This window comes from Misgurnus anguillicaudatus, chromosome 3, assembly GCF_027580225.2.
Source record: "Misgurnus anguillicaudatus chromosome 3, ASM2758022v2, whole genome shotgun sequence".
NCBI lineage: Eukaryota > Metazoa > Chordata > Actinopteri > Cypriniformes > Cobitidae > Misgurnus > Misgurnus anguillicaudatus.
The window spans coordinates 48,999,777-49,017,805 of record NC_073339.2 but is presented as its reverse complement, the minus strand read 5'-3'; the positions used below and the strand labels follow the sequence as shown (position 1 = coordinate 49,017,805).

At 37.8% G+C, this 18,029-nt stretch overlaps 1 protein-coding gene across 6 annotated transcripts; it reads right to left on the bottom strand.

Annotated features, from left to right (window-relative positions):
- Positions 1-833: 833 nt before the first annotated feature.
- Positions 834-17,811, bottom strand: LOC129445178 (immunoglobulin-like domain-containing receptor 2). 6 transcript variants are annotated; one of them, XM_055206339.2, is made up of 11 exons: positions 17,652-17,811; positions 15,280-15,612; positions 14,056-14,175; positions 11,161-11,217; positions 8,321-8,467; positions 8,018-8,182; positions 7,809-7,931; positions 7,436-7,643; positions 6,670-7,324; positions 5,148-5,251; positions 834-3,094 (listed from the first exon to the last, which is right to left on the bottom strand). In XM_055206339.2, the coding sequence occupies exons 1-10, from the start codon at positions 17,743-17,745 to the stop codon at positions 5,159-5,161; spliced, it is 1,995 nt and encodes a 664-aa protein (XP_055062314.2). In that variant the 5' UTR covers positions 17,746-17,811; the 3' UTR covers positions 834-3,094; positions 5,148-5,158. The 6 variants fall into 6 exon arrangements, with proteins under 6 accessions (XP_055062314.2, XP_055062316.2, XP_055062317.2 ...); XM_055206341.2 differs by lacking the exon at positions 5,148-5,251 and having other exon boundaries at positions 834-3,269; XM_055206342.2 differs by lacking the exon at positions 5,148-5,251.
- Between the last annotated feature and the right edge of the window lie 218 nt (positions 17,812-18,029).

Sequence of the window (18,029 nt, the reverse complement as noted above, 5' to 3'; positions counted from 1 at the left end):
CCCTAAAACAGCCAGCCATTTTGTTAAATGTTTGTTGAAGGAGATTGGTAAATCAGTAGCAGCCATATGTCAGGTATGTAAAATTTTGGGATAAAAATCCTATAAAAATACACCAATCAATACTCTTATACTGTGTAATCGCAAAGTTTTGTCAGTGAGCCTTCATTATAAAACATCCATTATGATGAGCCTTGTGTTCTACAAAGGTGGGATGGTTTGAAAGTGTTTAATAGTGCAAGACAAACATATATGTCAGGAAAAGCAATTTCCACAGACTACTGGTTGTTAGGGTCACTGTTAAGGCCAACTAAGTTCAATTTAAGCTGATAATAGTTAGTTTTACTGGCGTGTTCGCAGCAGCTGCCATGAAAACCAGCCATTTTGTTGAATGTTTGCCACTCAACAGGGCGAGCTCAGGCGTGGTCACGTGGAAAAGTGACGTCAATGCATACTCTCTATATGTAAGAGATAATCCACAGCTAGCCATGCATTAAAGGATTTCAATGCACAACGTAAAGGGCGAAAAACCACCCGACCCGAAGCCTGTGTGTGCGTGTGTGTGTGTGTGTGTGTGTGTGGTTTCAATCTCAGAATGTAAAAGAAGTCATGTAGTGTGTTTATATGAGGCTTCTTTCAGCACTCAGACAATGAACAGAGAGACCTATGACTCACACTTACGAACACATACAACACACACACCCATACACACACGCACACGCACACACACAGTCTGTAATACACACAGCAGTGACAATCGCATCACATAGTAGTATAAGACATTACTGTAATACTAAAAACAATAAATATTTAATGAAACGACTCGTTTAGGGAAATCATTTAATTGTTTTGTTCTTTATTAAGTTAATGATACAGTTAAGACATGTGCTTGGATCAAACTTATATACAAATAAATCAACAATAATGAAGTAAACATAAGTGTAAACAAAGTTAAATAAAAAGATTTTCAATCCTCATAAACAAACTGCAGTTAAATGATTTTCTCAAGTTTTGGGATTCAATCGTTTAAAGTTTAAGAGCAACAACACACATTTAAGAGTAAAAGATAAAGGATCTGATCTCCTACAGAACCAAACACACAAACCGGTTAACACAGACTAACACCCAATAACATGTGACGCTTGATGACATCATCATCCAGTGACCGCTGCTTCATTTCTCTCAATAAGCTTTTGACAGCAGGTACCATAAAGAGAAAGATCAACATTTATCCAGCATTCACTTCAGCTCCATCATGTGGACATCAGGCTGCTTTTCACGACTAAAACTACACTGTCTTACACTTTATTCAATACTCTATGTGTAAACACAAACTGTGTGTGTGTGCGTGTGTGTGTCTGTGTGTAGAGTGTTGTTAACTGTAAATGATTTACAGTAACTAAAGCAATTATTAAATTAAAGTCTGATATGTTCTCAGTGTGTCACACCACAGAAAAAAATGTGTTATTAAGCACCCAAACAAAAGTTTAAATGATGAAATAAAAAATATTGATTTAAATCTGTGCAAGATTCTCTGCTCTCAAACACTGGGGGCGTGTCCTCTGCTGAAACCACACCCACTTACAGGAAAGCTGCCACCTCTTTCAACTTTAAATAAGGCTACAATCTGAATGTATGTTTGTGATTGTGTTTGGGGCGAGGACATCCCACTGATCTGCACAAACGACTGGATTGCGCATAGAACGCTTAACGTAATCAATGAAGCCAGCGCATTTTCATTAATACTAAATATGCTGCGGTGCGGTCTGTCCGCTGATACTGTAATGAAGATGAATGTAGAGTAACTTACTGTTTAAAAAGCAAAATGTACAAATTTTAGTAAATAACTATGTACATGCTTAGGACGTTTGCGTTGTAATAATGTACAGGGAGACTTCAGATTAGTAAAGTGATGTTTTATCATTAAATTCTGATAACGTCCATAGATTTAATAGAATGTTTGTTTGTGTATACCAATATGGCAGCGCGGTGGCTTCACAATTGTGACGTCATGCGCAATCCAGTCATTTATAAAGATCAGTGGGCCATCCTCTCAAATAATCCTGAACTCAGAAATGATGAAAACGGTTTAACTCCACAATTCAGTAGGCTACTACACAGTCTTTGTAAGGTCTTCTAACATTTGTGATGTGTTTAGAAACAATTCTCTAAAATGACTTTACCGGGACTTTTAAAGATTGGCTTTTTATAATACTGATAAAACTATATGGCAGAATAACACACAAACAATACATAAAACTAGCAGATCACGAGCTCCAAATATTGTTTTAATAGCATTTGATCTTATTTTCTGTTTTTGAAAGCACAGAATCTCACTTACTGCTAGTTAATAAACATCAATCAAATGTAGAGTGGAAATAAAATAAAGCTGCTAGTTAAGTAAATTACTTGTTTGTTTTAACACACCTGTAGTAACCTTTCAAAAACAAAATGTAATTTTCACAGAAGTGTTATGCATAAATGTGAATAAATGGATATAAATGAATCAAAGTTTGACATTTCTCTCTCTCTCTCTGTCTGTCTGTGTGTCTATAATGGACCGTGTGTGCTCGGCACAGTCCAGTCAAACCTCTGCATTGGAACAAAACATCTCAGTGCTCATTATACAGCAATAAGCTTATATAATAATAATAATAATAATAATAATACAGACCATGTAAACATCATTAAATACTGTCTGGTAAATATATTCATAGAACACAAATCCATTTATTTACATTATTAGACTCAACTGTCCAAATACAGTATGCTGTACTATCTCAGATGTATTAGTGTACACTAAAGTTTACCAGCTAAACATTTTGAATATACTCATTCTGTTGGTGATGAAAGAATATTTACTTAAACCACATTCAGATACACAGTAGCGCTTAAAACATTTTCATTTGAAGATCTGTGTTTACTTCTTTTTTGGGACTTCAATCGATGGAGTGAAACCCTACAAACTCATCGGTAAAGCACAAGCTGTCGTTAGTGTTTGTGGGTCCGCAGGATTGCGTGTTCAGAGAAGGCGTGTGTGGTGAAAGCGTGTCTCAGGACATCAGACTATAAGCAAGTCTCTGGTCAGAAGCGTGCTCTGTTTAAAGACAGAACAGAAGAGTCCAGATGAGTCCAGAGACCGAGCAGACCATCAAGTGATATATACGCTTCTTAACATTAGAGTTTAGATCAGATTAGATCAGATCAGATTAGATCAGATCAGATTAGTCTGGACCGGCAGTGAGAGGAGCAACAGTCAGCTGGTGAAGCGTCTGTGAAGTGATTATTGTGAAATTGTTATAAGCAGACGCTTATCTGTTCAGTTGTTCTCAAATAATATACACCAAATAAACAGAGGAAACATCTAAAGGTGTTTTTTATTCAAATTGCACTCAAAGTTTTACTTAAAGTTTTGCTTTATCTAAAAAAAAATGATGGATTTTTATAGCAAAAGTTACATTTCCTTTCAAATCTGAATTTACAGTCACTGATAATTGCGCATGTTTTTCCTATTAATATGCACATTTGAAGTTCTTACAGAAATACGTGCGTACGCACATGAATTTGTTCTTATACTCGTGTATGTTTTTACGTTAGTGAATCTGGTGTGTTATGAATGAGCAGCTGCGTGCACGAGGTTGCTAATTTGCATAATTCACGCCCAAACCAGCTCCATATAAGGGCATTCTGCAGCACAACGCTTGTAAATCTGTATCTAAAACAAAACAGACAGGAGATGATGTTTGATTGATTGATGTTTGGACTTTTCATTACATTAGTCTACGTTTACATTAGGCATTAAGCAGACACTTTCATAGAGATTTAAAAAGCAATGAAGCAAAGCTTAAAGATTTGTCAATACACGCATCTTCTTTATATGTGTAGAAAAATAATATTTAATTTTTTAATTTGATTTCATTTGTTTGTCATCCTTTTAACATTGTTTTAACCTCACACAGTAAGATCTGACCCCTTTTAACTATTTGTAACTCAGCTAAAAGGGCTGATTGTTATAAGACCTTTCCCTTTTGTTTCCATTAATAACATTACTAGAACAGTTTTTGACTAAACTCCGCCCACAGGAATACGTCATCGAATTGTTGCTCTGCTAATCTAAGCTGCTGTCGAATCACAACACACTAAACAAACTACACAATCAGAACTTGTTAAGTATTTCTGAAGGAGGGACTTCATAGATCAAGAAAGACATCAGCACGTTTTAAGGACAGTGATAACAGGGCTATATAGATATGTAGGACTGCAACAATTAATCGTGCAAATGCGCATTTTCTCAATTACAGTGAAATCCGGGCACATCCAAAAGCCAGAGGGCGCTCTCGTGCAGAAACTCCCTTTGTGCCACAGAAGAAGTAGCAGCATTACAAACGCTATTCCAGGAAATGTCTACAGGAATTTTTATTGCTGTTCTTCAGATTGTTTCAGGTATTTTCGTGATAATAAAGAATATTTTGAATGATTTTGTTTAACGAGTGTTGTTTTTTAAATTCAAATTATAAACGACTCCGACTCATAATGATTTTAGATTGATAAGGACTTCCTACTGATCACAGAGCTGTAGTACACGCACAAGCTGTGCATGAAACACAGAATCCATTCTGAATCAGAGGCATTTTTATGGGACACGTGATTAATCGTTCCAGCCCTTAGTAAATTGTGTGAAAATACTGTGTTTTTTTACACGTGAAACATGAACACATGTTATATTGTAACTGTAAACACAATTAAAGCTTCAAAAACACAGAAAGAACATCAAAGTACAATAAAAATGTACTGTGACAGTATGATGTGTATATAGACATCCAGTGAGAGACTCTCAACAGTTTATTCTTTCTTTCTAAACTCAAATGTATTTTCTGTGGTGACTGACAGCATCTTAGACATCAAATTGTATTGAACCTGAAACATTTCCTTATTATTGTTTTGATTTTTTTTGTGCCATCTTAATGTTTCAGGTCAATAGTTTAGGCTATTCTTAAGAGTTTACTTGTTAAGTGCTTGAATAGCTTTAAGAATGTCAATATTAGTTGTGTTAGAGTTTAATCGTTGTATATCCAAACGCATTGTGAGGGGAGGAATTAAGCAAGCAAGCATTTATATATTGTTTGTATCTTTTGTAACATTCTTGTTACCTGTGTACAAGTTATTTTCTCTTGTCAAATCGAGGTGCATATCGAACCGTGATTGAAAGACCTAGATCAGAATCAAACCCCGCAGTTTTTTCATCAAAAAACGTCTATAAGAGATAAATATAATGAACAATGAGGATGATGAGTGGCAGGCGGCAGGAGTGCATTCGTCTGCAGTGAGCTCGGTTTGTTTGATCTTTTCATTTCTTTCATGACTGATGAAAAACTTGCACAATATCACACACTGAGCATCAGCAGCATAAAAGACATTTACTCAGTCTAGTTTATTTTACAGTAATACTGAATTTCAGAATAACCCTAAATCCAAAATAGATCAATATTTTATTATTTGATGATCTTCAGTGTTGTGTAGAATTAGCAGAAATGGTTCTCGTGTCATTTGTGAGGCGTTCTGGGAAAACCCGTCGGATGTCACGCTGGAACATTTTCAGAAAAATCAAAATTTGAAGGTCAATTTTTGTCAAAAAGATTATTCTGTAACATAGTCTCCCGTGGCTTTTCCTCTCTTAACACTACAATGACAGTAAACCACATAACATGTAGATTGAGGGTCTATACTGGCACACACGATTTTTTAAATACAAAGTTATCATAAGATCACAGAGCACATGAGAACGCTCACTTTAATGATAAACATGATCGCCTCAATCAGATCAATCCTGATGATGTCAGTGACCTAAATGATGTTATAATGGACTATATCGGTGGTTTTCAAACTGGGGGCCGCAGGATGGTGCCAGGCGGGCCCCAGTTTTATGACATTTTATGAAATACATTAATTTATCATCAATTCTGTGTAGTTAAACCTAAAAAAATAAGGCTACTAACCAAAAGCACTACCTTTTTTTGTATGATTTAATGTTTTTTTATTGAAATGTTGAGTTTTAGAACAGTTTTTTGTCACAAATTTTCTTTGGGGGGCCGCAAAGGAATGCACCGTACACAAGGGGGGCCGCAAGCTGAAAAGTTTGGGAACCACTGGACCATATCATCTGTGATAGAGACATTACTGAAGAGAAAGAGTCATGATGAAGGTACCCTAGTAATGTTATTGTCACACTGATATTGGGGTTTAACCTGCGCTGTGCTTGCTAATCTAAATGTAAGCCACAAAGTAAAATAGTTGTGCCACCTAAACATAAAAGGAGTGAGAAGAAGTTCAGAGTCTATGCCCATGATAAACAATGTAAAACTTCACTAAAATTAACAGTAAAATACAATAATAATATTACACATATATATATATATAGCCTACGCTTTAAGATCTTCCAAAGATCCTGGGAAACATTTCAGTCAAGTGACACTAAACTTTTGACTGCTAGTGCACTATAAATATTTCTTTTTAAAGACTTGAAAGATTTAATGGCTTTTCTTCTTTTGAAAGTGCAAAGTCTCAGTGCTTTTCTTTCATTGCACGAATGCTTTTATTTAAACCTAAAGTTCCAGACGGTTTCTACTGTACCTCCCAATGAAAGAGTAACAAAGAGCTCTACAGATAACTCACCACTTTACGAGGGCGGTTCTGCTCCTCCTGTCGTCCTGGTGAAGAGCCGTGACTGGATCGCGTGTAGTTTAAAGGTCGTTGTCCGGACTCTACTCCACGGGAATGCTCTTTCTCCGTGTAGGGGGGCAAGGATTCGGTGTCCTCTGCCGTCTTGTGGCGAGGTAACCGGTTGCTTGGAGACCTGCCGTTTGAACGCTCGTGACTCTTTTTGGAACTGTTTTTAGAAAGCGTGTCTGAACCTTCCTCAGTCCTTCCTGCTTTTGAAAAAACGTTCTCACCTTTATGCTCAAAGAAACTGTTGAGAAGAGCATCATCATAGTCTCGCCTCCCGTCCTGATCCCGATCTCGTTGATCTCGATCTGGTTGTTCAGAATCCCGAGTGCCACGCCTTTTTCCAGGTAGGGGTGGGGGACTTGGTGGTCTTCTCACTGAACCGTCCTTCGGAGAGTGCCGTTTGGAGCAATAAAACGGATTACGATCGAGTTCTCTTTCTCGCTCCTGCGCTCTGTAGTTTTCATCCCTGAATGCCGAGTCCCCGTGACGACGTCCTCGTTGCATATACGTCATGGCGAACTCCTCGAGCTCATCCAGCGATCCCGTGCGTCCTCGTTCTAGGAAAGCTTTTCTCTTCAAGTGTTCTGAGCGTGGGTTCCACCTGCAAGTTCAGGTATAAAAATGACAAAAAAGGGCCTGTGTAATGTGATGATAAACACTATAAACTTATCACCTACATCAAACTGGATTCATCTCATTCCTTTATTATTACCTGGGATTGTCGTCTAACTCCCGGAGTCTACGCTGTGGCTGGCGTGCGTATCTTCCCTCGTGTAGATTCAATAAATCTGAAGTTGGGAGGTCAGGCGGATCATCGAGGTCAGGGATGGCCGGTAGAGCTTTTTTTTGGACTTGTCGGTAGGTTTGATTAAACTCGGTTTCTGCATCATGTAATGAACTCAGTTCAGACAAACTGCAAGCTGCAAACAGAAAGAAAAGCTCACAGCGATGATATCAAAGAGAAACACACAGAGCAGCGTTGATTACATCACAGGAAAAAGCTCAAAATGTAATACGCAGTGAGTTTGGATCACGCAGTGTTCGTTTGTGTCAAGTGAAAGGTAAAGGAGACGTCTGGATCTTACTGTCTCGACTGCTGCTGTGTTTCGGTGATGACGGGTTGAATTCAGCGAGTTGCTTTTCCACATACTGCAGCACCTTGAGAGAGTTTTGATCTGACGAGGGCTGCGGATGAAAACCACTGCGTCCTACAGGAGAAACACAGAAATATCACTTCAAAAAATGGCTAAAACGTGCAAAACGTTCAGTAACACAATGATAGAAACCCACCCACCTGTTGTGCTGTTGGTCTGTACGGATGGTGCTGTTGTCAGGTTAGGGTCAATGAGGGACGGTGGTGCTATGGGCAGCATGGTCGGCATCCCAGGTATGTAGTATGTAGGGTACGCTGGCAATGCCGTAGATGGTCCCAGTTTGATTCCTTTACCTGCTTCGTACACTATTTAAAAATGACAACATGAACAGGATTATTTATTTTATTAAGGCAATGCTTGTAATAAAAAAGAAGAATGCTGGCATTTAATAATCATTAATAATTGATTTGTGAAGTTCAGGATGGAGTTTGTTTTCTACTCACAGTGTCGTGGGCAGCAACAGGTCTCAGGACAGCAGCAACATCTCACGTAACAGCAACAGGAATGAGGGCAACACTGACACCAACACACACCCACCAGCAGAATGAAGAGAATACTGCCCACTACTACAACACACACAAACACCCACTCTACACAAAACACAACACAACACAAACCATTACTACACACATACCAGCAGGATGAAGAGAATACTGCCCACTGCCCCCCCGTCATACCCAACTGATGCCCCTGGTCTGTAGTATTGAGCACATAAGCGCCTCTTTTTCCTTTAAGTGAAGTTCAGGATGAACCCCAAGATCCTCAGATCATTTCTAACTGCAGGTGATGGCACTTTGACTGACTGTATAACTGCTGACTGGTTTGGAAACAGTAATGGCTAACCCAAACTCTAAACTAAGTTGTAAGAGGTGAGCTTCTCTCGCTCCAGGACATCTATACCAAGTGTGCATAAGAAAGACACAGAGAAACATCAGTGACTCCAGCCACACAAGCCCCAGTCTGCTCTCTCTCTATCTCTCTCTCTCTCTCTCTCTCTCTCTCTCTCTCTCTCTCTCTATCTCTCTCTCTCTCTCTCTCTCTCTATCTCTTTAGTTTAGTTGACTGAAGTACAGCTTTTACAGCTTTTTATTCATCTATGCTATGGACTCCAATATACAATAACAGAGCATCATCAACCCAATACCACTGCACATCTGCTGTATAACTGCACTGTGTATTAACATCAGTGTACAAATCAGTGATTTACTGCACCTGACATCAGACCTGACAGTCTAAAACCAGCATAAAGTTAATAAACCAATCCAAACTAACACATTTATCTAATCATTTGAAACAATGTAACACTGTCACTTTTTTGACTGATGGATTGATTGATTTGTCCTTGTGCACACTCATTGTTCACTTCATGTGTTTATTGTGTTCTCTATGTATATTGTGTGTATATTGTGTAATGTTGTGATGTGTATAGTTTCTCCTATTATAGTCTGCCCTGTTTGGAGCACTCAAGACTGTCATGTGCTGTTGATGATTAGTAGCAATTAGTTAAAATAGTGTTAGTAAAAGCATCGCTGTCGGAAGCAAAAAAATGTGTGTGGGTCTAAAACATTCACTGGTGTAGATGCCCTTTTCTTGTATTCTCGTGCCTTTAAATTAAACAATTGCTTTTATTGCCTTTGTTCTCAAAATGAGACTCTAGATGAGCCAAGAGGAATGGATTTGAGGAAGCAGCGTGAAAGTCAAGGCTGTGTCATTTATTAGGATATTCCTCAAGTGGAATGGAATTGACTGACGGCGCTCTGAAGTGAACAGATCAGACATATAAGCTAAATTAGAGATAAAGTGAGTTGGTTCAATATCATTGCTCTTAAAAATTGGGTGGGTCTTGTCCCACTCACATATAACGGTTCAGACGGCCGTGAGTAAAAGAGATCAAGCCCTTAAATCCAGACATGAGCAGATATCTGAGGGGTGGGGTGTGCAACTCAGGAAGTACAACTATTACATCTCACAAACACACTTTATCTGTCATCTGTAACACACACATCACAGACACACACACACACACACACACAGACACACACACACACACATTTAAATTAAATTAAATACATTTTAAAAACACTTGAGATGAACAACAGAATTTGTGTAACATTACTTCTTTTTTGAGTGTAAAATTTAGAAATGATAAAATAAAGAAAAAGATTCTTTCTCTGAAACCCTCCTGAACACATGAGAAGCAAATCATTTAACGTTAATTTTAACATTTCACACAAACTGGACATTAAACTATAAACAACAATAGGGTTCATTCACTGTACGCTTTAAAGGCACACTACAGTATATACAACACTATGGGTGAACATTTATATTTTACGCCCAAATGATCTATTTCTACCTAATGTGTACCTCAAAATTGCACATATAATAATATAAATAATTTAACATAATTAAAATGCAAATCAGTTCATTTACCGTATTTCTGAATAGCTGAAACACATTTCGCAAAACTATAAACACAAAAACTAAATTCACAGAACTCCTGACTCTTCCAGCAAAATGAAACAACTCCTTCAAAACCATTTCACCAAGCTTTCAAATCATACACACATACAGTTTATCATATTAAACACTAGAGAGCATCCATTAGACACTACCTTAAAACATGGAAAATACAACATCCAGAACATCTGCTTACAGAAAATTTGTATATAACACCACACACACTTGACAAATACTGTAAAAAATCTAACACAAGTTTAGTTCAGTGATTTTAGTGAATACTTTACTGTAAGTACTGCAATTAAAAGTGTTTTCAATATGCGTGTATGCATGTAAAAAATGTAAAATTCAACTGCAAAAGTCTCTGATGTCCTGTTCTTCATCATAATCTTCATTTTTTCCAATCCACACAATTGATAAAAAAAATACCATTAGAAAAAAGTGTGAACAGTTTTTGTTTACTGGATTATAACATTGTGTTGTAGTTGTGTTCAACTTTTGTCTGCCTGTGTTTAGCATTTTGCAAAACAAGTGTGAAATGTTTTTGTTGAGAAGTTTGTGAGTTTTAGAGTTTTGCAAACAGTGTCTAACTTTGTAAACTTGTTTAAAGTTTTTCCAAAAGCGTGAATGATTTGAAAAATGGATTAAGGCCACTGGGAATTTGAGAACAGGGTTTAGTAGTGTTTTAGCAATTCAGAAAAACTGTAAAAAAAAACTGCCAAACATATGTTAGTGTGCGATGATCCATGAAAGAGTTTAATATTAGATAATGACATCAGAAAGTGACGTGATTGAAATGGGAAACAGAAATCTGTGTGGTTACCTGGAATAATCTCCACATTAAACCCAGGTAGAAGATCATCGGCCATACGTGTCTGACCTGGAGACACAGACAGAGATAAAGCACAGAGCAAGAGCTGCTGATGCAGAAGAACGATCTGGAAGAGGTGAATAGAGAGAAAGATGTGCTACATGCTGAGAAGATTTGTGTGAGGAAGAGAAAACACGGCGTTATATTTCGTTCACATGACTGTGCTATTAAAGAGAAACTTTAGTGTTTGTATGTGCCAAACTCATCACATCACATCAAGTTCCTGAAAGTGATTGCTATGCTTGCAGTTGCTAAAGCACACGAAGGGCTAACATTGTGCCGTATACATACTGTATACATCTAGCATACAAGTATTTGCACTTCTGGGTTAGGGTTGCACCAGCAATCTGTAAGATCTTGCTTAAACTTGAACGTAAAGCCCACATAAAGGCTTAGTTTGTAATGAATTCTCTACTTAATTCAGTAGGTCGTAAGCTTTACGTAAAGTAATGCATATGCATTTACCTTTATTATTATCCAATAGCAACCTTTAAATTGATGAGCATAAATTGTGTTTATTAAGGTTCATCTTTGATTGATGAGCACATTTGCTCATCAATCAAAATGCTTGGAAACGCAAGGCTTTTTATATTGCTAGGCAACCACCGAGTCAGCTGTCCTGTCAATCAAATATTGAAGCGTGAGCGCTCTTTTGCTGTTAACTGTCATATTAGCAGAAACTTTAAAAGAGGACGCTTGCTCTGACCTTGATCGAGGGTGAAAAGTGCACAAACCAACTGCAGCGCTCACGATTCAGGCCATCGCCCCCAAGGACGAAAGTAAGCGGAAGGCCAGCAGAAGATGTTTTATGAGACACGCGGAAATACGTGAAATTATAAATACATAACAGACAACACGGTTATAACATTATCTGGCATTATGTCATGAACAATCACTATATTAAGTGTTTATAGTAGCCACTAAGTAGATTGTGTGAACATCTTTCGAGAACTTTTATTTTTAAACATTAAACCTATCGTCTCTTGACGGGGTTTTTAGTGCATTTTATTTTTGCTGACAGTTCATTGTTGTGTTACTCTAACCCTAACTCTGTGGAGTAACACAAGAGCTTATTGATTTAGTGAACACATAAATGCATTTTAGACAACTGTACATGGACAATAGAGTTTGTAACTAAACTTCAACTAGATCTGCAGCTTTACCGTATCCTCAAACCCCTTACACCTACTGAATAATCTGGACTGATCTGATCTGTTGTTTTGATTCAAAGATCATAAGTGATCATTATATTTTTCTGTTTTGCATTTTCTAATTTAAAGACGCTATACGGCCACTCAAAACCTTTCTATGGGATGACATTATTTAATTACAGTGGTCTGTATTTTGTGCTTTTATGTTTTTTTTTTTATGTGTATTTTACTAAATATCTTGATCATTTAAAGTGCAGAATGTGAATCGTCATTTGTTTGGAGATATCATGGAAACATTTTCATCTTTAATTTTTCTTCCAAGATTGATAAGAATCGTCCTTTATCTTGTTAAGGTTCTTTCAATGACTCATCTGCTGTATTCACATCCACACAATGAGTCTTTACGTCATGCTCCTCACTGCTGGACACTTAAAGTCTTACTGTTGCCATGGAAGCACATCTTGAATCCCATGATGCTCTCTGTGTGATGGGACTGCATTGAACATGCATCATATTGATAGAGGAGGTCCAATACAGATTTGTAAAACCTCATTCTCACAGCACTTTGGTCCCAGAAAATATCCGTAAAATTGGCAGACATCCTTCAGTGTGAACACAAACCCGTCCTTTAAATGTTCTGGGATCGCTCCTGTAAGGTGTGTGCCATAGTGAGGACGCTCGTCTCATTCCAATAAGAAGTTATGGTTCAGCTATGTGACACATGGATTTAAACGCAGATCAAAATTCACGATGAGAAATGTCTACACATTAGACTAAAGCAGAGATCAGGCAGCTCGTCACTATCAGCGCTGAAGCTGAGATCATTAATCAGCATTACAGAACATCACACGCTCCTCCTTATTATCTTATCATAAACTATAATGCACACGTCACGTGTGGTTTCTTAAGAGAAAAATCACAGATAATAAGCAAACTTCACATGCTGCGGAGAAAAAAAGCTACCAAGTGCAGGACTTCAAATACGTCACGTGTCTTTACGGCATCTGTGTGAATGCGAGCACAGATACCAGAAAATCATTGGCAGTGTGAATGAACCAAAAATGAAATGTTGGTGGACAAATCCTGGACGCATTTTCCGTAATGTCTGTGTGAAAAGGGCTTAAGTGTCCTGCTAGAGATTTGCATATAACTGCAGAACATTTAACCCAACAATCATCATACAATATACAACTACTATATAAAGTACATTACTGCTTGGTGTCTTCATGTTTTAAAAGCTGCAAAAAGGCACAAAATCACCTTTAAATGGTGATCACAGTAGGGCATACAGTAAGCATCCCTTATACTGATAAAAAACCTAAATCCATCTTTATTTCTTTTTAAAGTCTACATTCAGAGAAACTGTATGCATGCCATATAATCTCTGTCTATGACAGACCACAACGGCTTCAAAACATCTTTAAAGTTTACTCGAGTGAAGACAGCACACAAAAGAGCACTCACTCACTCCAGCCTGACATTGACATCAACTACACTGTGCTTTCTTACTCAGCTGCTTCCATACGTGCTGACGTTGTGAAACGGGACAGCAGCTTTATAAATACTTTTAAATGAAAACTTTGAATAATAAAGTGATTTTAAATCACAACACACATATATGAAGATGAGAGACACAGAGATATCTGAGCTGAAGTCTAAACACTGGGCTGTATTGATGTCTGATGTGTGACCTCACCTAACACAAGCAGTTCCACATGAGCTTCATTCTGGCCCTCCAGATCGTCAGAGATGACAACCTTACAGTAATAAATACCACTGTCACCCCACTGCAGCTCACCAATGCGTAGGTCAGCCTCTGATAGAGAGAGAGAGAGAGAGAGAGAGAGAGAGAGACAGAATGAGTGTCATTAAGTGTAATAACGTCTGGATCACTCCAGCAAAGAAACACTGAAATAATGCACAGCCCCTGCAGATTCTCCTGTAATTTCTCTATGCTTAAAAATAAAGTGAATCATAATGAATTTGAATTTATGGTCGAGTAATAATTCACACAACAAGTTTTTAAGGAAATGTTACTAGTTAAGCTCAATCAACAGCAGTTGTAGCCTAAGTCACTACCTTTTAACTTGTCATCTGTTTATAAAAAAAAAAATTTAAATACAATGAGAGGAATTTAGGAGAAGCACTTAAAGTTTTTCTATTTATTTGTCATGGGTAGGGGGCAAAATAACTGAATAATTATTGTTTCTGCTGAAGTGAGTAAACAGAATAATTTCAGGAACAGGAAACAGTCTGAACAATGACTAGCCCTTCCTGTAACACAAACACACACACACACAACATATGCACACACAACATGTTCACAGACCCACCCCGACTGAACACCAATCCAATGAGAAACGAGTTGATGCTCAGACACTGAGACACAACTTTTCCCATGATGCTTCATTAGCTGAACTGTGTGTGCATGCACGCACCTGCACGTGTCTATATGTTAAACGAGAGGGTAGTTAACATAAGGATCAAACACTTATCTTTCTATTGTTTGCAATTACCCTCGCACACTTGTAAGCAGTAGGTGTGTAGGAGGTGACCAAACATGGTCAAATAAAAAAAAAAGATTCTGCACACATTAAAGCTTGTAAAATTATCAAAAAGTTTAAACGTGTATTATTATTATCATTAAAGTTTATTAACAATTATTATTGGTTGTGGACTAATAAACATTTGATGATACTTTGCAAGATTTATAGTGTGCGGGATCTTTTTGTTGTTTATCTTTCTATCGTCTTATCTTTACATTTTGTAGTCGGTGAATTTGTCGTCAAAGTAATAAAGTAATTTTAAACTTTGTCACTCTTAAGAAACACGAGTCAACACACCAGTCCTCTATTTCAATGCTCATCTTTAAAGAAAGAGTAAAAAACTAAAAAATATATATATATATAATTTAAATTACTGTTAATGATGGCGATGTCTCTGCCCTTGTAGTACTCGGCGAGGGTGATGGACGACCCCTGTCCAGATGCAACGATGCGGACCGTCCGCCCGGTGTCCCCGCAGTCGAGGTAAACCGAAGACCCCAACTCTGAGCCCTGGACCGTCAGTGTGTCAGGGAAGCGGAAGACGTCACGGGTGCGATCACGGCAGTATGACTTGTACCACCACTGGACCACCGGAGTCTGCGTAGAGACGCTGGTGTATTGACACGGTAAAACCACAGACTGAAACAACATCGCAAAGCGCCGCTCATCACGTACGGAGACCTGCACGGCGTCACACAGCGACACCTCTGAGATGAGACAAAAAAGAAAGAAGGAAAGAAAGAAAGAAAGAAAGTGGAGAACAGAAAATGAAACAGAAAGAAAAGTTTCAGTAAGATAAAAAATGCAGCTCTAATATTGCAATGCATGAATTGCAGAGTCTCTGAAACACATCTGTGTGAGAAATATTAAGTGTTACAGATTCATCCAGCACATTACAGCACAGTCAAGTGTGTTTGTCTTAAACCTGTTTAGTTACCTACAGTCTCCTAGTTAGCACGAAAAAAAAAGAGTTCAGTACCTAATTTCTTGTAATGTGTGAAGCACTTCAGAGTAAAGCAGGAGACCTTAAAATTGACTTGATGTCATTCTTTGTGATGTGATGGTGAAAAGCGTCTTTTACAGCACCTCTGGTCAAAATAATTATAATTATTATATCACAGCTTGTAAACGCTTTTTGTAGCCAGCCAAGAGTCTTTCAGTTCTTTTTTAAGGGATTTTTCACCCATTTTTCCGTATAAAGGTCTTCCAGTTCTGTGAGATTCTCTTTTAAAGTTTTTCCATAGATTTTCAATGATGTTTAGGTCAGAAGACTGTGAGGGCGTTGGCAAAACCTTCAGCTTGTGCCTCTTGAGTTTTTTTTTATGTTTGCTTTCAGAATTTAACTGAATCCATTCTTCCCTCTACCCGTAAAAATGTTCCCCGTGCCATTTGCTGCAATACAGCACCAAAGTGTGATTGATCCTCCCCGGTCCTTAACCGTTGCACAGGTGTTCATTTCATAAGATTCTGTGCCCTTTGTTTTCCAAACTCATTGAGACCAAAAAGTGCTATTTTCACCTCATCGGTCCACAGGACCTTTATCCAAAATGTATCATGCAGTCGGACGCTAATTTTTGTGGTGAGGAAGCAGAAGACGTTTTATTCTGAGGACTCTTCCATGAAGGCCATTCTTGTGCAGGTGTTGCTAAACAGTTGAAAAGTGCACCACAACTTCAGAATCTGAACAATCTTTTGGAGGTCTTTTTTAGTTAAAACAGGGGTTCTGACTTGCTTTTCTAGTAATCCTATGAGCAGTTATCTCGAATATTTTTCCAGACCTTATCTTGACCTCCACTGTTCCTGTTAACTGACATTTTCTTAATTACAATCCGAACTGAGGAAATTGGTATCTTAAAACGCTTACAGCCTTCCCCTTCTTTGTCGGCGTCTGGGAAATGTATTGTCTAGACTTGTCTACTGAAGTCTATGGGACAAACACAAGCCTCCAGGTTTATATGTAAAATGTGTTTTAAAGACAATCGGACACTTAAGAGGTTTAGAAGAACGACACAGCGATTTATGTTCAAATTCTCATTTTGGGGTGAACTATCCCTTTAACTGTTCACATGAACAGAAATTTTGACCAGGGGTGCCCAAACTTTCACAAGCCATTGCCACTGTATGACAGGACACTGATGAATAAAAGAAGCAGGTGATGAGCTGGAGAAAGTTATTGATGTTATTGAGGAAAGATTATATTATGAGAAAACACTGTAAAGTCTGTGCATGAAACAATGTGAAGATGTTTTTAAATACAGAAATATCAGGAGAGAGAGAGAGAGAGAGAGAGAGAGAGAGAGAGAGAGCAGCAGTAGGACTGTGTGTTATTTTTTCTATTATTATGAGTCTTAAGTGTGTAAGTGTGTGCTCGTGACACTGGTGTAAGTTAACTGTTTTTACAATACTGGGCTTTAACATCACAACATAACAGGTTCAGTTAACTTCACTGAGGTTATCATGGTAATCTCTAATGTAACTCTTTACTGGTAACTTACTGACGATAATGAGGCGTATTATTATTAACGTGAAACGTTACAACACATAGAGATCACAACAGTTACAAATGTCCAAACATTATATTTACAGCCCATTTACTGTAAAACATTATTAACTAAAGGAAAGAGTAATGAACACATAACCTCACAAAAGCAAAACAACAACCTGCTGTTAACCCTAAACTTTCAAAGTCTCGGCTACAGACAGCAAAAGACCTCTGGACATTAAAAGTCTTTAAAACATGACACACCTGTGAAAGCCACGAGTGAAATCCAGCTTGTAAAGAGTGAGATGAGTGGAAATCCTTGAGTTTTGTGGTGTTTTTCTCGTGTTTTCTCCTTCATGTTCAGTCTCTTCAGTCGGTCAGTGCGTAACTAACGGGACGGGATTGAAGATCCGCCTTCAACTCGATCACGAGCCATACACACACACACACCACTGTACTGCAAAGATAAAAAAATCGTTTTCCCTTTATTTTTAAGAAATCTTTATTAAAAATCAATTAATCCTTATAAAACATTATTTAAAAAGCACAAAACGTTTATGTCCTAGATCGTTGAATGTTATCAGAGTAGACTAGTTCTCACAAATAGCTTACACACTAAAGTGCTTTATTGAGGTAAACGTC